This window comes from Chamaea fasciata, unplaced genomic scaffold (assembly GCF_029207755.1).
Source record: "Chamaea fasciata isolate MVZ Bird 193981 ecotype frontalis unplaced genomic scaffold, bChaFas1.0.hap1 SCAF_28, whole genome shotgun sequence".
Taxonomy (NCBI): Eukaryota; Metazoa; Chordata; class Aves; order Passeriformes; family Sylviidae; genus Chamaea; species Chamaea fasciata.
The window spans coordinates 4691342-4711768 of record NW_027094113.1 but is presented as its reverse complement, the minus strand read 5'-3'; the positions used below and the strand labels follow the sequence as shown (position 1 = coordinate 4711768).

The window sequence follows — 20427 nt, the reverse complement described above, 5'->3', positions numbered from 1 at the left end:
GCGGGGAAAAGCCGCAGAGCTCAGAACTTCCAGCAGAAATTTGGACGTGTGACACTGCCAGCACAAAAAAAAAAAAAAATCTATCTTCCAAACTCAGCACGTAGAAACACGGGATCGTAAAATCCCAGCCTGGTTTGGGCTGGAAGGAGCTGAAATCCCATCCAAACCCAGCTCTGCCATGTCCAAACCCTGGTCCCTGAAATCCCATCCAGACCCAAACCCATCCCTGCCATGTCCAAACCCTGGACCCTGAAATCCCATCCAGACCCAAACCCAGCCCTGGCATGTCCAAACCCTGGTCCCTGAAATCCCATCCAGACCCAAACCCAGCCCTGCCGTGTCCAAATCCGTGTCCCTGAAATCCCATCCAGACCCAAACCCATCCCTGCCGTGTCCAAACCCTGGTCCCTGAAATCCCATCCAAACCCATCCCTGCCATGTCCAAATCCATGTCCCTGAAATCCCATCCAGATACAAATCCATCCCTGCCATGTCCAAATCCTGGTCCCTGAAATCCCATCCAGACCCAAACCCATCCCTGCCGTGTCCAAATCCTGGTCCCTGAAATCCCATCCAAACCCAGCCCTGCCGTGTCCAAATCCGTGTCCCCGAAATCCCATCCAGACCCAAACCCAGCCCTGCCGTGTCCAAATCCGTGTCCCTGAAATCCCACCCCAATCCCATCCCCAGGGTGCTCCAACAAAACCTTGGACATTTCCAGGGATGGCGCAGCCCCAGCTGCTCTGGGAATTCTCTCCCAGGGCCTCAGCTCTGGGAGATGGAATGAATATTTTTAACTGTAGTTTGTTTTCCTCAAAGGAATGAAGGAAAAGAGGGAAGTCTTGCAGAGGCTGTGCAGGGGTTGGGTCCCAGCTGCCCTGGGTTCAATAATCCTGATCGTTTTCTATTTGGGGGAAGATCTATAAAATCCATAAAATCTCCTTAAACACCTTCGCTTTGTCCAGAAGAGCATTTCTTTCCCCCCTTCACTGAGCTCTTCCCACACCTCCTCTGAGTGCTGGGGGGAAAATCTCCCTTCTTGGTGCACATTTAACTCAACCCCGACAGAGCAGCAAGGAACCTTTTCCTTTGGAAAAAAAAAATAAAATAAAAAAAGACTCAAAACCCCAACAGATTTCCAGGAACTACTTCACACTTTCCTTTGGAAAGCAGCACTACCAACCAACCCTTCCACTTTTTTTTTTTCTTTTTTCCCCTCTCCTTAAATTCTGAAATAAATCAAAAAAACCCCCAAAAACTTCAAATGCAGCCCCTTAAAACTTCCAGACAAAACCCGTCCAAGCACCTCCGGGCTGCTCCGCCAGCTATTCCCGCTGCCATTCCAACACTCTCCCCTCACCATCCCTGCCAAAAACAAGAGAGCCGCAGCCACGGCCAGGGAGGCCAAGATCAACCATTTCACAACATAAATCAGAGCAAAAAACCAGAAAAAAAACCACCCCGAGGAACAAAAGTCTCGAGTCAGAGGTTTCCAAGCGCGGCCTTCACGTTGTTCCCGGGGTTGTTCGGAGTATTCCAGCCCTGGGACGTGGAGCTGGAGGCTGGAATGTGCTCCAGGGGTGGCTGGATCACGGCGGCACAGCTCCAGCCGCACCTTTCCCCAAAGGGAATTTGGGGCTTTTTCGTTAATTTTGGGGTTTTTTTGTTTCAATCGTTGGAGTTAAAGTTGGTTTTTTCTCCCCTCAGTGAGGGGTTGCGGCCGCCTGAAATCCGGGATTGAGTTTAAAAAATCGGGAAATTTCGGCTTCTGGTGCCTCTGAGGAGCACCTTGGTCGGGGAGAACCGTGGAATTGTTGAGGCTGGAAAAGGGTTTGGGGTCCTCGGGTAGTGCCACCACCGGGGTCAGCAGCGTGTCCCCAAGTGCCGCCTCCCCGTGGCCCCGGAACCTTCTCCGCTCCCGAGATTCTGTGAGGCCAGGGATGGAAAACCCCGCTGGGAATCACCTGTGCCCCTCCCTGAGGTGCTGCAGCTCCATCCTTGATCCTAAACATCAGCCCAGAGTCAGGCCCAGACCCGTTTGTGCCCCGTGACCCCAAATCCCAGCCCGTGGTCCCAAATTCCAGCTCACAACCCCAAATCCCAGGCCCTGACCCCAAATCCCAGCCCGTGGTCCCAAATTCCAGCTCACGACCCCAAATCCCAGCCCCTGACCCCAAATCCCAGCCCCTGACCCCAAATCCCAGCTCCTGATCCCAAATCCCAGCTCCTGACCCCAAATCCCAGCCCCTGACCCCAAATCCCAACCCCTAACCCCAAACCCCAGCTCACGACCCCAAATCCCAGCTCCTGACCCCAAATCCCAGCCCCTGACCCCAAATCCCAGCTCCTGACCCCAACCCCCAGCCCCTGACCCCAAACCCCAGCTCACGACCCCAAAACCCAGCCCCTGAGCCCAACCCCCAGCCCCTGACCCCAACCCCCAGCCCGTGGCTCTCCTTTGCACCAAGCCCAGGCAGATTCCGGAGGATCTCCCTGCGTCCCCCAGCCCCTGCTCAGCCTTTCCCTCCCCGGCCCTCAGTGGAAAAACGAGGAGGTGTCAGAATCCAGCCGGGAGCTGCTCCCGTTCCCTTTTCCCCAGGATGGATTTGGCCACCTCCGAGCGCTGCCCTCGGGGCCGGGATCCTAAAAAACATCCCCCCCCCCATCCCTCCCTTCACTTGCTCATAATTAACGGGCTGGACTTAACGAGCTGTGCTTAAAGCCAGGCTTTTCCCCATTCCCTGGACAGCCCAAATCCCGGGAAACGGCCGAGCCAGCCCGGCCACCCCTTTGCCCCACACATCCCTGCCCCTGGACACCGTTCAGGAGTTCATCCGAGCAATAACGATCCCATCCCAAGCCTGCCCCAGAACGGGGGTTGTCAGGGCTGGGCCCTGCAGGAGAGGCTGGCTGGAAATTCTCTCTCCTTTAAGGAGTTTAAGGCCGGATTAAAGCCGGGCCTGGCCTGGGATTTATTGCTCCCCGGGCCTTTATTAATTGTTTTTGGGGAAAAAACACAAAAAAAGCAGGGCGGGATAAGAGGCTTGTTTGTTTTGCATTTAATCCCCTGCTCTGCATTGATTTCACACTTGCCCCTCTGTTGGAGGAGGCTGCGATGGGAAGGAGCTCGAAATAAATGGAATTCCAGCAGAAACGGAGCCAGGGTTTGTCCTGAACTGCTGGAGCCTCCCCAAGTGTCCTGGAGCAGGGACAGCAGCAGGGACGGCTCGTGTCGGGCACCTGGAGGCCCTGGGAGCAGCTCCTCCCTCCCGGTTTTCATGGAAACCCGCGGTTTTTATGGATTCTGGATGATCCCTGAGGTCCCCCCGAGCCAAACCACTCCGGGATCCTCCAAAAACCCCGCGGGAAGTGGTTTGTGCCACTTGTGGGTGACATTTCGGAGAAACCGAACCCACGCTTGGGCATTTTTGTCTGCCAGAGTTTAAAAAAAACCCTCCCCTAAAAAGTCACCTGAGCCCCATTTCCCTCTCTCTGAACTTCTGGCGGGGTTCTGGTCTCTTGTCCCGTTTGGGAAAGAAGAGAATTTGGAGATGGAGGGAGAACAGGAGGCGCAGGCAAGGAAAAATCCCAGGAGAATCAGGGCTGGAAAACACCTCGAGATCATCCCTGCCATTAATCCAGCAGGGGGGAACAAAATTCCCAAAGGGAAAAGAAAAAATGCCCAAAGGGAAGGGAAAAAATCCCAAAGGGAAAAGAAAAAATCCCAAAGGGAAGGGAAAAAATCCCAAAGGAAAAAGAAAAAATCCCAAAGGGAAGGAAAAAAATCCAGATTAGTCAGGGTTGGTGGCTGCCCCTTGGATGTGTCTGTCCCTCACCAGGCGTTTGGGAATTCCTGCCCGGGATAAAATGCTCCAGGAGCGGCAGGAGAAGGCTGTAAAAGACTTTGGGAGCTGCAATAAAAGGCGTGGGGAGGGAAAGCTCTGGTTGACTCGCACTGGGAAATGGAATTCTTTCAGGGGACAAATAAAGCCGGAAATAAATCTCCACTCCAGGAGCCCCGGGAGGGTTTTTCCCCACAGGAGAACAGGCAGGACCCTGCACTGCCCCACCCTCAAATCCAACAGCAAATCCTCGATTTCTGTCCGTTCTCCTCCATCCCCGCCCAACACCCAAATTTTCGGACCCTCTCTCGGCAACCTCAGTGCCCGGGGTGGTGCCCAGGGAATTCCAGCCCAGCCCAGGGGACACAGCTGAGCTCAGCTGGATTTCAACTCCCAAACTTCTCCCTGCTCAGCCCAGGAGAGATCCCAGCCCGGAGCGGCTCTATCTCCCTGGAAGGGGAAGCTGAGAGCGGGGCCGTGAGGGCAAAGCCAAAGGAAATGTTTGCAGCGTGGCGTCCCCGAGCTGTCAAAGGGACCGTTTAATCAAACGGTCACTGGGTGGCTTTGGAGAAGAGATCATTCCCACAAAACGCAGTGGTCGAGGTCGCCCGCGTGCCCAGAGGGTGGAACCAGCCCCAGGTTTGAACAGCTGAGCCGACATTTATTGACATTTCCCCCTTGGTTCCCTCCTCCGGCCGCTCTGAGAGAACCAAACCCGGGATTGTGACGGATCTCCTCTTCCCAACGGGAAATTCCACAGCACCAAAGGATCCCGAGGATCCTCAAAGCAGCAAAAAACCAGCTCAGGGAAGATCCCAGAAACATCAAATTCGGGAAGAACCTCTGAGACCATCCAGCCCAGCCTCCCAACGTGGATCCACAACTAAACTTCAACAACGCCAGAATCGTTTCCAGGACAAAGGGGTCAGCACCATCGGGGGGAATTTGGGATTTTGGGCTCTGGATCCATCTGGGGCCGCCTCCCCGGCCCAGCAGGACTTGATTGAAACCACGTCTGATTGAAACCATGTCTCGTTTCTCATCCCAAGGGAACGGGGAGGTTTCAAAGAGGGAGAATTCCAGCAGAAGGGGAATGGGAAGGAGAGACGTGGACACGAAGCCAGGGGACGTCCTGGGAACCCCCCGGGGCAGCAGCTCCAGCCCCGGCAGCTCCCACCAGGAGAACAATGAACCCTGAGCTGCCTCCAGATTTCCCTGCCCTTATCCCAGGGGGAAAGGAGGGCTCAGGGTGATCCCGACCCCGCAGCCACCGAGCCCAGCCAGGACTGGGGGTGGACGCCCCCAGTGAAGGGCAGGAGGGGCTGCAGGAGCCATTTCTCACTCCAGAATCTTCATTTATTTGGGGGGATTTGGGCTCTTCAGCCCCTCCCAGAACTCAAAGGGGGTTTGAGTGTCAGGAATTTTTGGAACTGGAGCTGGTGACTGCAGCCCCTGAGTGCTCCAGGACCACCAGTGACCTTTTCCTCTGGGCGCTGGGAACAATGGAAATACTCATTTCCTTCTCCACCCTCCCTTCTCCTCCTGTTATCCGTGCCCACATCGACTCCGCGCAGTCCTCTCCGAGAGCCGGGAACGAGCCCCAGAGCCCCAGGAGAAACGGGAGCCTCTGGAAGTGGCAGAGGGATGGAAAAACCCAAGAGCTGGGCCTGGGAATGAGGGATTTGGGTGCCTCGAGCCAAGCCTGGCTTCCCTGGAGGGAAAGGGGCTGAGGAGAAGGTGGGAATGCTGGGAATGCTGGGAATGCTGGAGGAGAGAGGGTGGGTTTTTTTTTCCAGAAGCAGCTCCTCCATTCCCGTTAATCCCAGCCCCTGGAATGGGTGGGGCTGGAAGGGACCTCTGGAGATCATCCATAAAGATCTGGGAGGTTTTCTCTGATTCGGGAGGTTTGATCTGAGGGATGAGCGGGGCAGAATTCCCAGGGGATGCACATGGGGAGCTCTGAGAAGCCCAAATCCCTGGACAGCCGTTGTCCCTCTTTTCCGAGTCCATCTGCAAAGGCTGGAATTCCAGAGGGTGATGCCTCCACCCCACAGGCTGGAATTCCAGGAGGAGAAACCTCCATCCTCACAGGCTGCAATTCCAGAGGGTGATGCCTCCATCCCCATGGGTTGGAATTCCAGGAGGAGAAGCCTCCATCTCCATAGTCTGGAACTCCAGGAGGAGATGTCTCCATCCCCACAGACTGGAATTCCAAGAGGAGATGTCTCCATCCCCATAGCCTGGAATTCCAGGGGGAGATCCCTCCATCCCCCAAGGCTCCATCTGCAGCCCAACCCCGACCCTTTTTTTGGGGGGCACTGCCCCCATTCCAGCAGCATTCCAACATTCCAACATTCCAACGTTCCCGGCCCCGCGCGCGGATCCCGCTCGGCTCCTGCCCACGGACACGGGAACTCCGCCCAGGAGCTGCAGCCAGACAGACTCAAAATAACTTCAAACAATCCCGGAGCAGGCAGGAACCATCTTAGGGCGGCGGAGCCGAGCTCGGCCCCGGGCCCGGGTGGGGAACGGCCCCGGATTGGGGAGAGCAGGAGCGGCACCAAGGGAAGCAAAGGCCGGGGATAAAATCCCTCCTGGCACAGCCCCAGCACCTGGAGCGGAGCCAGAGCGACTCCAGGGGCAAATCCCGGGGGGACAACACCCCACAGGGGACAGGGGGAGAACAGGCACAGCCACCAGGGCAGGGCACGGGGTGGGATGGGATGGATGGGATGGATGGATGGATGGATGGGATGGGGTGTGATGGGATGGATGGATGGGATGGGGTGGGATGGGGTGGAAAGGATGAAGAGGATGGGATGGAGTGGGATGGGATGAAGAGGATGGGATGGGATGAGGTGGGGTGGGATGGGATGGGATGGGATGGGATGGGATGAGGTGGGGTGGGATGGGATGGGGTGGATAGGATGGATGGGATGGATGGGATGAGGTGGGGTGGGATGGGATGGATAGGATGGGATGAGGTGGGGTGGGATGGGATGGGGTGGGATGGGTGACCCATTTCTGCAGGGTCACCTCCCACTGCCCCAGGCTGCTCCCAGCCCCGTCCAGCCTGGCCTGGGACACTCCCAGGGATGGGAAATCCACGGTTTTTCCAGGAATTCTGTGCCCACCCTCCCAGGGCAGACAAACCCACCCACCAGGTGGGTGTGGGGGCTCTCCAGCCCCTTCAGGTGACCCCAAAAGGAGCTCAGTGCCCAACGCTGCTCCCATGGGATCCTCCCCGTGCCAGGAGCTTCCCCTCCTGCAGCTCCTCCCCAAGCTCAGGGACGGGCAACGCTGCCAGCCCCGGGAAAAAACAACCCCAAGACCTGATTTCCTGAAGACACGAGAAGCCCAACTCACCCTCGCAGCGAGTCCTGGCCCCTTCTCCTCACCCTGCTCGGGGGTCTCTCCTCGTAGGCTGCGAACCTGTCGCTCTGCACGTCCCCCTCGTACTGTCCCCGCGCCGGGGCCACGGCCAGCACGGCCGTGCAGCCCAGCAGGAGCCTGGCCAGCCACCAACGCCCCATGCCCAGAGTCCCCCGAGAGCTTCGGCCGGCGGCAGGCTCCCCGCTGCCCCAGCAGCAGCAGCAGGAGGAGGAGGAGGAAGATGGATTCTGGCGGCAGCCCCCCCCAGGTGCCAAGGAGCCGTCCTGGAGTTCCCCCTCTGGAAAGAAAAGAAGGGGGGAAAGAGATGGTTTTAAGGAGTTGCTTGGTTTTTAGGGAGTTTTTTTGGGGGGGGGTTTAAGGAGTTTGGGGGGGTTTCAGGAGTTTCCTGGGGTTTAAAGGAGTTTCTTGGGGTTTTTAAGGAGTTTCTTGGGGTTTTAAAGGAGTTTCTTGGGGTTTTTAAGGAGTTTCTTGGGGTTTTAAGGAGTTTCTTGGGGTTTTAAAGGAGTTTCTTGGGGTTTTAAAGGAGTTTCTTGGGGTTTTTAAGGAGTTTCTTGGGGTTTAAAGGAGTTTCTTGGATTTTTAAGGAGTTTCCTGGGGTTTTTAAGGAGTTTCTTGGGGTTTTTAAGGAGTTTCTTGGGGTTTAAAGGAGTTTCTTGGATTTTTAAGGAGTTTCCTGGGATTTTTAAGGAGTTTCTTGGGGTTTTTAAGGAGTTTCTTGGGGTTTTAAGGAGTTTTTTGTTTTGTTTTTAAGGAGTTTCTTGCGTTTTGAGGCGTTTTGGGGGGTTTTAAGGAGTTTCTTGGGGTTTAAAGGAATTATTTGAGTTTTTAAGGAGTTGCTGAGTTTTTGAGGAGCTTTTTCGGGTTTTTAAGGAGGTTTTTGGGGGGTTTTAGGGATTTCTTGGGTTTAAGGAGTTGTCCAGGTTTTTAAGGAGGGGTTTTTTTGTTTTTAAGGAGGTTTTTCTTGGTTTTTGAGGAGTTTCTTGGTCTTTAAGGACTTTTTTTGGGGGGTTTTAAGGAGTTCTTTGGGGTTTTTAAGGAGTTTTTAAGTTTTAAGTCCTTGCTCAGCCCAGCCGGAGCTGATCCCGGGGGTCTGACAGTCCCACCCAGCGTTCCCCCTGCCAGCCCCCACCACTGCGCTGCCAAAATCTTTCTTTGCCCAAGAGCCGGGAACCAGGAGATGCCCAAGGGTTGTGGTCCTGCCTCGCGTTCGTTCCTCCTGGTGGAGAAACAAAAGAGCCACCAAAGCTCCTCCAGGAGAGGGGAGAACGTCAGGAGAGAGCAGCTCCAGCTCAGCCACCGTCACCCTACAGCCCTGCTCCGCTCCCCGGAATTCCGGGAGATGCTGGAAAACCTCCCAGCTCACCCGTGGGGACAGGGGACAACTGCCCCGGCACGGGGACAGCCCCCGGCACGGCGCTGAGCCCCCCCGGGGACATCGGGGTGTGCTGGGGGTGGCCCCCGGGACGGGCTGGGTGGTCTCGGGGGGCCGGGGAGAAGGCAGGGAGGGGGCAAGGCTGGGATCAGCGGGGAGGAGATGAGAAATCCCAAAGGAAAGGCTCCAAAAACGATCCCGAGGTGAGAAATCCCAAGGGAAAGGATCTAAAAACGATCCCGAGGTGAGAAATCCCAAGGGAAAGGATCTAAAAACGATCCCGAGGTGAGAAATCCCAAGGGAAAGGCTCTAAAAACGATCCCGAGGTGAGAAATCCCAAAGGAAAGGCTCTAAAAACGATCCCGAGGTGAGAAATCCCAAAGGAAAGGCTCTGAGAAGGATCCCAAAGTGAGAAATCCCAAGGGAAAGGATCTAAAAACGATCCCGAGGTGAGAAATCCCAAAGGAAAGGCTCTAAAAACGATCCCGAGGTGAGAAATCCCAAAGGACAGGCTCTGAGAAGGATCCCAAAGTGAGAAATCCCAAGGGAAAGGCTCTAAAAACGATCCCACCCCATCCCCAGGGTCACCATCCCCAAATCCCGCAGCTCTGCCCGTGGGGAGCCCATCCTTCCTCCTCCTCCTCCCCGGGATGCAGCCCTCACCTCTGGAGCCTCCCAAAATCCGGAGCTCCAGGAGCGAGGAATTAGGAATTCTCGCGGAGTGGGAACAATCTGCGCTGCGAGAGGCCCCGGGTGGGGAAGGAGAGGCCCCCGAGCCACCCCTGACTGTCCCCCCTGCTCTCCCACTGCCAGCCCAGCCTCGAAAATCAGCCCGGGCAGGACAGAAAATGTGTCTGAACCAAAAAAAAAAACCCCAAAAAACCAACAACCAACCAAAAAAACTCCACCAGAAAAACAAAAAACTAAAAAAAAAACCCCAAACCACTAAAAAGTGTTAAGAAATAATTAAAAATAATTCAAAGTTCGATTCCCCCTCGCTGCTCGCAGCGTCCCGGCTGGGAATGTCTCAGCTCCGGAGGGCAGGAATTTTTATTTTTCTGGCTCTAAGGTTTCAAGTGAGGAGAGTGGGGCAAGGGGGGAAAGGCAGGGCTGGGAGACAAAGAAAAGGGAGAAGTGCCCTCCCCGCAGCCCCCCGAGCTCGGCTCCGCTTATCTCCGGCCACACAAAAGGCAGAGTTGTTCCCTGGCCCGCAGCTCCCCGGGAACGGAGCACGGAGAAGAAAGAAAATTAAAATTGAAAAAAAAAAAAAAAAAGTGGCAAAAATATATTTAAAAATAAAGCACAAAAAAAAAAAAAAAAAAAAAAAGTTTCGCACTCCGGCGATTTAAAGCGAAGGAATTCCAGCTGCATCCATTTCCCCGCGGGGGGACGAGGAGCCTGACAAATGATCGATACACGGGGACATTCCCGGAGAGCTCGCGCAGGCATGGAAAAGTCATTTACAGCCGCCAGAAGAGTGGCGGCTTCAATGGAATAAAAGCCTCCAAAAAAAAAAAAAACCAAAACTCCTTTTTGCGGCGCTGAGAAAAATTTCCAGCAAAGCCCCACTTGTGAGAAAGGCGCTGGGAAAGCAACGAGAGAACCGAGCCTTAAAAAAACCAACATTTTAAAAAAAAAATCAGATTTTAAACCCGGCTGGGGGAAAGGAAGCAGGAAAACATTTGCTTGAGTGTGAAATCAAATGAATTAAAAAAAAAATAATAATAAAAAATAAAGTGCGAGGCACGATCGAAAAGAGAGAGAGAAAGAGATAAAGAGGAAGAAAATCAGGAAAAGCGGCGAAATACCTTTGGAGTGCTGGTGATGTGCCCAGAGCTCCTTTGTTTGGCAGGACAGGAGGCTCTGAGAGGCTCTCGCTCCTGGGGAGAGCAGAAAAGAAAGGTACGGCCTCGTCCGGGCCAGGGGGAGGGCTCTGACACAGGCACCGGGGCGGTGGGAGTAGCTCAGCCCAACATCCTCCGGCCAAAAAACGCTCCGAGGAGGGGCTGGGGGAGAGCTCGGGTCCACCTCGGCATTCCCGGGGCTCTTCCTTGGGGAAGAATTGGGGAATTCTCAGCCCGGATTCCTCAGGGAAAGGTTTAACCCCCGATTTCAGCGTCGGTGACAGCGGCTCCGCTTCGTTACCCTCGGGGGATAATTGGGGTTCGGCCTCTGCCTGTGCTGTGGGACAGCAGGGAAAGGCAGCAAGGGGAAAAAGGACTTTTTTCTGGCTGATGGGTTCCCGGTTTTTAGCGTGGAACAAGGAAGGGAACGTGGATTTTTGAAGGAATAGGTGGCCCAGCCCAGGATCTTCGCACCCCAAAGTCACCTTGGCCCCAGAGGAGAAAAAACCTTGGAGGTTGAGAAGCGTTTTCTCCAAAGAAATAATTTTTAAAAATAAAAGCGTGTTGGAGATGTTCAGCCTTCCTTCCGAGGAGGAACTTTGGGAGTTCAATTCCACTCTTTGGGCTCTGTGTGAAGAAACAAAACCATAAAACTCCCAAAAAACCCCCCCAAAACCCCCCAGTTTTCCTCTGCCTCTGGCCGTAGGCCTCAGGACCGATGGCTTTTCCTCAAACCACACAGAATAAAACTCATAAATCCTCTCTCTGCTCCGTGCCCCTGCCCACCCACGGCTGCTCCCAGGGCTGGGAGCGCGGAATTCTCCCGGGAAAACCCAAAGCCGGCTGATTTCCGTGTCCAGGGCGTTCAGAGGAGCTCCTGGGATGCAAAGGGGGATCCGAGGATTCCCCGGAGGGAGCCCAGGTCCCCTCCTGACCCCAGCCTGGGGGACTCCGGCCGCGGCCATCGGCTCAATTCCCAGCGGAGCCGGAATTCCAGGAGAGCCTGAGCCCTTCTCCTGCCGCTCCCTCGGAAAGCCTCGGCCTCCCTTTGTTCCCAGCCCCGTTCCCGGTCAGCCCCTGCCGCCTCCGGAGGGGTCAGCAGGGGCTCAGACTAATTAACAGCGGCCTAATTAGCAGGGACCTCGCGGGATGCCGGGGAAAAGGCAGAGCCGGGCAGGGAACGCAGCTCTGGCAGCGCCGCGAGACAATTCCCATCCCCACTCCCGCATTCCCAATGCCATTTCCAATCCCACTCCCACTCCCATTCCATTCCCATTCCCATTCTCATTCTCACTCCCACATTCTCATTCCACTCCCATTCCCACGTTCCCATCCCTATTCCATCCCCATTCCCGTTCCCATTCCCACTCCACTCCCATTGCCACATTCCCATATTCTCATTCCATTCCCACTCCAATTCCCATTCCATTCCCATTCCCACTTCCATTCTTCGTCCATTCCCATTCCCCTTCCCACTCTCACTCCCATCCCCACATTCCCATTCCCACCCCTATTCCCATTCCCATTCCGTTCCCATTCCATTCCCAGATCCTGCCCCCATTCCAGCTCCAATCACCCTGGGCTTTACCAGGCAGGACTGGGACATCCCACGGGGAAAACCAGCCAGGAAAGATCCCAAAAATGTCATTTTCCTCCTGCGGGAGGAGGAGGCGAGAGGCCCTAAACCCACCCTAGGCTCAGTTCAAGGGGCTGGCATGAACGCTTGGAATTAATTATTATTGTTATTAATTACGTGCCTGGAGCAGAACCTTCAGAGTAATTGAGTTTTGTGCTGCCCTGGGCAGAGTCAGAAATGAGAAATGAGGATTCATGTAGGGGTGATTCGATTTAGGGGTGATGTGATGAACGTTTTAGCTTCACCTGAACACAGAATTTGATTTTTAAATAATACAAATCCGTTTTTTAAAGGGCTGTTTAATTAATTTGCAATTATGGTATTTATTCGAGCTCCTAAAATGTTGTTTGGAAAAGGGAAAAGTACAGCCATAACCTGACCGCTCACGAAATCAAACATCTGCAGATGATTCATTATCTGTCCAAACTATTTAACAAACCCAGACGGGATTTATGAGTTTTCCCAGTTTGGATTCAGGAATTTTTTTTTTGCCGTGACTCCCGTGCAAGCAGGTGGAACCTGGAGCAATAAATAATGCAAAGGAGGGCAGAGGGAAAAATCCAATCTCGTCATTTGGGGAGCTCCAGGTAGGACACGGAGGTGGGGAAATCCTGGGGGAAAACGGGATGAGATCCTCGTTCTCTCATTTCATTGGGATCATGGAAACGCCCAGGGGAGGGGATTTAAAGCTACTTAAAAGTTCTTAAATTCAACATGTACATTTTAGTGCTCAGCAAGGTCGGGGCTCTTCCTGTGGGAGGAAAAGATATCAGGAATTGGGATACCAGGAACTGGGAAATCAGGAACTGGGAAACCAAAAACTGGGATACCAGGAATTGGGAAACCAGGAACTGGGATACCAGGAATTGGGATACCAGGAACTGGGAAATCAGGAACTGGGAAACCAAAAATTGGGAAATCAGGAACTGGGATACCAGGAATTGGGAGACCAAAAACTGGGAAATCAGGAACTGGGAAATCAGGAACTGGGATACCAGGAGCTGGGATACCAGGAATTGAGATATCAAGAACTGGGAAATCAGGAGCTGGGATTGTCCAGCCTGGAGAAGCAAAGCTTGGAGTTGTCCCAGTTGTGGATTTTCAGAGCCTGAAGGAGCCAAAAGAAACATGGAGAGGGTCCAGGACACAGGGAATGGTTTTCCATGGACAGAGAGGGGGTTTGGGTGGGATATTGGGATGGAATTCCTCCCTGTGAGGAGGGAGAGGCCCTGGAATGGAATTCCCAGAGCCACTGGGATCCCTGGAATGTCCAAGGCCAGGCTGGAGCCCCCTGGGACGGGGGAAGGTGTCCCTGCCAAGGCAGGGGTGGAAATGAGAGGAGATTTAAGTTCCTTTCCAACCCAAACCCTCCCAGGATTCTCTGATCTCCCCGGTCTGACGGGAGCTGGGAATTCGGGTCCCTTCTCCCAATTCCGTCGCCTCTTTCCTTCACCTGGGTGTCAAAGCTGGGCTGGTTCCTGTCAGGAGCCCCCGGCAAAGCCGCCGAGAGCCCCTTGAACTTTTCCATTCCCGCCTTTTGTTAAAAACTGTCACCCAAAACCTGCCTCGGCTAAAATTACCCCGGGCTGCTTCTCCCGGGGTGACACAACTGCTGCCAGGGCAGCGACAGCCCCCAAACGCGGCGTCATCCCAGAAAAAAACCGGGAAACAGACGGCAAAAAGCGAATTCAGGTTCTCAGTCCCTGCAGGGAGCCGGGCAAAGGGGATGTGGGACTGATGGTGCTGCTCTGAGAGCAGGGAATGGGGGAATGATCCGTGGGAATGGGGGAATGATCCGTGGGAATGGGGGAATGATCCGTGGGAATGGGGGATTGATCTGTGGGAATGGGGGATTGATCCGTGGGAATGGGGGATTGATCCGTGGGAATGGGGGGATTGATCCGTGGGAATGGGGGAATGATCCGTGGGAATGGGGGATTGATCCGTGGGAATGGGGGATTGATCCGTGGGAATGGGGGAATGATCCGTGGGAATGGGGGATTGATCCGTGGGAATGGGGGATTGATCCGTGGGAATGGGGGATTGATCCGTGGGAATGGGGGGATTGATCCATGGGAATGGGGGAATGATCCGTGGGAATGGGGGATTGATCCACGGGAATGGGGGAAAAGGGGCTCAGGGAGGCACAGACCTGCCCAGCCCAGGATTCCCAGAACCTTCCGGTGGAATTTCAGGAGGAATTGGAGATGGAAAGTGGCAGCACCCGAGGCACCGAGAGACGTTCAGGAACCGGCCCAGACAAAGCTTCCCCGGGGAATTTGTTCCCCGGCATCGACTCCTTCCCTCACTCCGCAGTCCCGCGCACAGGGAGCCGGGTTTGGTCCCAAAGGAGGCCGGGTTGGGCCCCAAAGGAGGCCGGGTTGGGCCCCAAAGGAGGCCGGGTTCTCCTCTCCCTGACACGAAACCGATAAAATCAGCGTGGAGCCCCCTCCTGCCTCAGCCGGGGCTCAGCGCAGGGAGCCCCGTCAGCCAAAAACACATCCGAAATGCCCGGGGCGAACACGAGGGCTCCTGAGAACTTGCCAAGGCAGGGAATCCAGGGAGAGCCCAGGGAACAGGTGATCCCAGGGGTGGGAATCGCCCCTGGAGCACCCAGGGGTGGGAATTGCCCCCGGAGAACCCAGGGGTGGGAATCGCCCCCGGAGCACCCAGGGGTGGGAATTGCCCCTGGAACACCCAGGGGTGGGAATTGCCCCTGGAGCACCCAGGGGTGGGAATTGCCCCCGGAACACCCAGGGATGGGAATTGCCCCCGGAGCACCCAAGGATGGGAATTACCCCCAGAACACCAGGCAGCGGCTGCCACCTCCTGGGATGACCCACACAACTCTGCTCCTGCACCTCGTCCAGATGCCCTTAAAACGCACCCCAAAAAAAAAAAAGTCCTGAAGGCAAACAGCATCCCAAGGGATCCCTGTGGCAGCCTCAGCCTCCCTGGGAATCCATCCCAGCGCCTCAGTGCCCTCTCCCAGGGAGGAATTCCTGGCTCTGCATTCACTCCGCCAACGCCATGCCAAGGTTCTGGGTTTGGACAGGACCAGGTCAGACCTGAGGCAGCCCTGAGCCGCCTCGGGGCTGCGGCAAAGAGCCGGCAGAATTCCCCAAATCCTCCCCGCCTCCCGCAATCCCCGCGGCTGCAGGAACTCCCTGATTTTACCACCACGCGTGGGAAGAATTCCCGTGCAGGGACGCGAGGTTGGGACCGAGGTGCCACCGAGCCCGGGCCGGTCCCAGGTCCCCGCCGAGCCCCGGGGAACGTTTCCAGCCTCCCGAGCTTGTGACCACGGTTGCAACATTCCTTTTGTTTTCTAGGAATTCGACTCCACCAAGGAGGGAAACCACAGGGAAATTGTTTCAGTGTGTGCGCTCTGGATTTTGGGAGAGGAGAGGATGGGGCCGAGGGATGATGTATCGCACGCGGCTCCACAGCCAAGGGCCTAAAAAAAAAAACCACCTGGGGGAAAAAAAAATATAAAAATAAAAAGGGACTTTTTCCCTCTTTGGCTTGGCAGGGGCCGAGCCCAGGCAAGGGCAGATCAAAGCCAGGCGAGGCTGCTGCGAAAAATCAAGCCCCGGACATTTATTAAGATTTTATTCATTAAAGAAAGAAAAAAGCCCCGCTCTGAGTGCGGCGGGATTTCGCCGTGGAACTTTTGCCACGGGAGCTGCCCGAGTTTAGGAGGGAAAAGAGGCAAATTGCCTCTTTCTCCTGCCAGCCGTAAGGCGATCCCTCCGTTTCCTGTGAAATTCCAAGCAGGGACACAAACACCTTTTCTCGCCGCCCTCAGGTGGGCTGGAGGCACACGCAGCCCTTGTTCCCGGAGTTGTGGAGTGTCCCCACCTCGGGACAGATGTGACCCTCCCCAGCACATCTGTCTGCTCCAGCCCCACCTCACTCCCCTTCTGCCCCCGGTGAAATTCTGAGTTTTCCCCGTTTTCCAACCTCTTTTTTCCTTTTTTTTTCGCGGCTTTTTTCCTCCCCTTTGTGCGATCTGCGGCGCAGAAGTTTAACTTGGCAGCGGGGCTGGGACAGATGGAGAGCCCTGGCCCGGCTCCCCAGATCCCAGGAACTCCTGCTCGGAGCCGTGGGCAGGATTTCCAGCCACTCGCTGCCTGCATCTGCCAAGGCAGAGACTAAAAAAAAAAAAAAACAAACCCATTTTTAGGTAGAAGAGCTGGAATTTTCTTTAGGACAAGTGACCACATGAACACCCTCCTCCTGTGGAAGGCGAGTTCCACGTGAGCTGATTCCAAGGGAAAACAAGAGGGTAACTTGAGGGAAAGCTGGAATATTGATAACCTTCCCTGCAATTCCCTCCACTTGGAGAAGCCCAGGGACGGTGAATCCACACTGGATCCCCCTGAAGGTGAGGATGGGGCAGAGCTCTGCACTTGCCCTCCAAGCACATCCAAGCCATGAGCAGGTTGGAGCCATTCCTGATGGAAAAAATCCTTCTTTGGTCTCCCGGCACCAACAGAGGAGGGAAAACCACATCCAGCCCCAGCCCAGAGCATCAGGGGGCACAAGGAGCAAAGGAATGGATCCGCAGGGATTGGAGAGGCCCAGAGGGCAAGGAGGACACTCCAGGGATACTCAGCTGAGCAGGGCTCTGTGGAGAAGCAAAAATGGGAAAAGAAAGGAAAAAACATTGGAGCAAACGTCGTTTGGTGGGTGTGTGGAGAGCCCTTCCTTTGAAAAGCAGGTGGGTTCCCAGCTCAGGAATTCGGGCGGGGAGAGGAACAGGGAAACAGGGAGAGGAGAGGTGCTGGATGCTCCAGCTCCATCAGGGAAAAACTGATGGGATTTGAGCAGGACGGGAGAAGAGCTGTGACCAATGGCTGAGGAGCTGCTGACGGGGGGATGGCTCCGTGAAAATCTGGGTCCTGTCAGGGTTCCCGAGGTCCGGATCAGCCCAACTCCCTCGGCTTCTCCTCATGGGACAGGGGCTCCATCCCTCTGGCCATGGCGGCCACGCAGAGCTGAGGGCGTCCCGTGGCCCTGGATGAGATTTAAGGTCCCCTCAAACCCAAACCACCCCGGAATTCCCGGTTAAAGGGGCCATTTGATTCACTGAATGGTCCTCGTGGGTGAATATTCCGTGATTCCACGGTTCACCAGCCAGGCCCAGCATCACCAGGGTGGGTGGATCCTCTTTAACTCTTCCCCAGGTGCGGATCTGACCCTGCTCCAAGGACATCCACAGGGTTTGGTTTGCTCCTGGTGCAGGATCAGCTGGGAAATTCAAACCTCCCCCCCCCAGCTCCCCTCCTGCCTGGGCATCCCTCCCTGTCCCGGGGTTCTCCCCTCGGAGGGGGCTGGAAGCTCCAGAGCTGCCAGACCACCCAGGCAAGGCTGGAGCTGCCCCAGCTCAGCCCGTGTGGAGCAGCTGCAGCCTGGGCCCACAAAAACACTGGATTTTGTTCCCCCCCAGCAGCAAATCCAGCCCCGTGGCCCCCCCGGGACGTCCCACATGCTGGAGCAGAGCCCCGCTCTGCCACTCAGAGGAAGAGGAGAACAAACTTCACCCAAATTCAGCCCAGGACAGGTGTCCTGCCCTGCAAACATCACCTCAGGGGTGATATCAGACCCCAAACTCCCCTCCTGCCCCACGGCCTCACTTATCCCCAGCAGCCCATGGAGGACCGGAGCACTCTTGCTCCAGACCTGCCTTCCAGAGGTTTTTAGGAGTTCATCCCAAGCCCTGAGGGTCTGGATGGGTCTGACTGGTCTAGGAAGAACCCAAAACCTTCAGGATCCCTTTGAAAGGAATTTCTGGAAGAAAAAAACAAACACAGCAAGGCCCACAAGGGCTGGGAAGAAATTTGAGTGCAGCAATCCCCGGGATCCACTGGCCCCTCACTGCAGCGGGATGGAGGGGTTGGGATCGATCCTGAAGGTCCCTCCCAACCCCAACCGTTCCGGGAGTCTGGGACCCCACGATCCCGGCCGTTCCTCCTCGCAGGAAGCGCTCACAGCAGAGCCTTTGTGTCTGAGCTGCTTGGCAAAGACCCCTCCACGTCCCCGCCCCGGGACGTTGCATCATTATTTTGTTGCCTTGCAGGCGTTATTAATATTCCAAGGTCTGGGGGAAGGAGATTCTTCTTTCCTTTGGAATCCTTTGGCTCTGCCCGTCAGGGTCGCGTGCGGGTTTTGGAGTCAGCCCGTCAGTGATGTCACCCGTGGCCAGGACACCCCCAGTGTCCCCAGCCCGTCCTGCAGGGTCCCTTTCCCAGCTCGGGGTAACCAGGGAACACACCCAGGGCCAGCAGGAAAATCTCTTCCCTTCGAATATTCACGGATTGGAGGGAACAGTTCGGCTCTGCCTGCCCTGGGAGGTGCAAACTCCTTTTTCTCCTGCTCTGCCCGGCAGGACCAGCCGCAGGAGCAGATTCCCCCCGGTGCCAGCACCTCCAGGAGTCATTCCCTGGAAAAGGCCGCTCCTGGCTGGCGGCTGACACGGGGCAGGAGGTGGATTTGGCCTCTCAGGGCTGCTGGGAGGAGCGGGAATTCCGCCAGGAAAGGTGCTGGTGTTCCTTGGCTCCCACCAAACCCTTATTTTTGGGACGCGTCCGAGGCGTTCCCCAAGAGGAGGAACGAAAAGGCCGAAGGAACGGAGCGGCCGTCGAATCCCACACGCTGAGCATCCACCTTTAATTAGCAATAATGATTCATTACTGGCTGCATGGCCTGGGCTGCTCCTGAACTGTCCTGGAGGGACGGGACACGGGGAATGGGACACATGGACAGAGGGGCAGCATGAGACGGGATTTGGGAAGGAATTTTTCCCTGTGAATGGAATTCCCAGAGCAGCAGTGGCTGCCCCTGGATCCTTGGAAGTGTCTTGGACACTTCCAACACAGCAAAAAATGTCCAGGTACTGCTGGGAACATTGGCAGACCCCACACTGGATGGGTTTCCCACAGGGATGAGGACAGGGCCAGGAAAGGGAATGAGCTGAGGCCCCAGAAGTTGTGAAACAGCTCCAGAAGGGATCAAAGGCCTGGAGAAATTCCCTGCTCCCAGGGCTGGCGAAGCTGAGGGAGCCGCTTTATCAAAACTAAAGGAAGTCTGAGGGATAACTTGACTGCCAGGCACGGATATCACTGGGGAAGGAGAACGTGGGATAGAAAAAAAAAACCCTTTAGGATTGGGGGGAAAAGACCCCACGATCAGCTGGAAGCCAAACCCAAGGAGTCCAAGTGAGAGAGGAGGAGGGAAGCTTTGATGGCACGAGGCGTGTGGAAGGCGACCCAGCCCATGGAATGGGAGCGGCTTGGAGGGCACTTCCAACCTAAAAACCCGCCTGGGATTTGCCACCAGAGGCCCGGGAAATCCTGGATCCCCAGCCCTCGGTGTCCTGGGCATGTCCTGCAGGAGGAGAGGGAGGGAATGGGCTCAGGACCAGGAAAAATGGGTGAAACTCTGTAATCCCTGGGATCTCTGAGGTCACTCTCCATGATGTAATGTCCCTCCTCCGGAGCTCTGTCACCACGCAGGTGTCACCACACCTGCTCACCGCCCAGGGAACCATTCCCAGCCCTTCCCAGTCCTCCCCGGGGCTCTTCACCCACGTGGAAACAACCAGCACAGCACGGCCAATTCCAGCTAAAAATATCCCATTACCCATTTCCCCCGAGACTCCTCCTCTGAGCTTTCTTTCCCGGGGGCATTCCTGCCCAAATCTGAATTCAGACTTCACCGCCCACCTCCCCACGGCTGCTCCTGGAGCCCAAATTTCTCCGGCCAGGCCGGGGGGCTCCTGGCAAATCCCAGTCCTGACCCTTGTCCTTTCCTGGGGGGTCTCCAGGGAGCTCCACGCTCGTTCCCAGGATAATCTCCTCATTTAAGGAATGCCTGCTGGGTGCTGGAGACCCCAGAAGGGGAGTTGGAGGGTGTTGAAGCCTCTCCGAGCCTCCGCTGGGTGAGGCAGGATGGCTCCAAACCCTCAGGAGTATCCAGGGAATATCCTCAATCCACCACTTCAACACACACTTGCTACAACGAGCCACGTGGGACAACTTTTCTCCTCTTTTTCCACTCTGGAATTTTCCTTTTTTTTTTTTCCTTTTTCCTTTTGCCTTTTTTCCCCCTTCCCCGTCTCCCGCATTTCCAGGGCTGCTCCCGCAGGATTTGTGCCTCTCCCCCGGTGTGCGCAGGTTTCCTGGTGCTGCTCACAGGAGACATGAGTTCATCCAGGCTCCCCCCTCCTTCTAATCATTCCCAGGCATGGAAAAAACCCCCTCACACCCCCGAGGAGAACATAAACACGGACGGGATGTGCACAGCTTATGGAGACGGGACTATGGGAAACACATGGTT

General features: G+C 55.6%; 1 protein-coding gene across 1 annotated transcript in view; it reads right to left on the bottom strand.

The window, feature by feature from the left end:
* LOC136302280 (fibrillin-2-like) overlaps positions 1 to 7375 on the bottom strand; it is a 74099-nt gene extending 66724 nt beyond the window's left edge. Inside the window, exon 1 of the mRNA XM_066205692.1 lies at positions 7209 to 7375. Within this exon, the coding sequence (XP_066061789.1) occupies positions 7209 to 7375 (167 nt within the window). The remainder of the gene's footprint in view (positions 1 to 7208) is intronic.
* Between the last annotated feature and the right edge of the window lie 13052 nt (positions 7376 to 20427).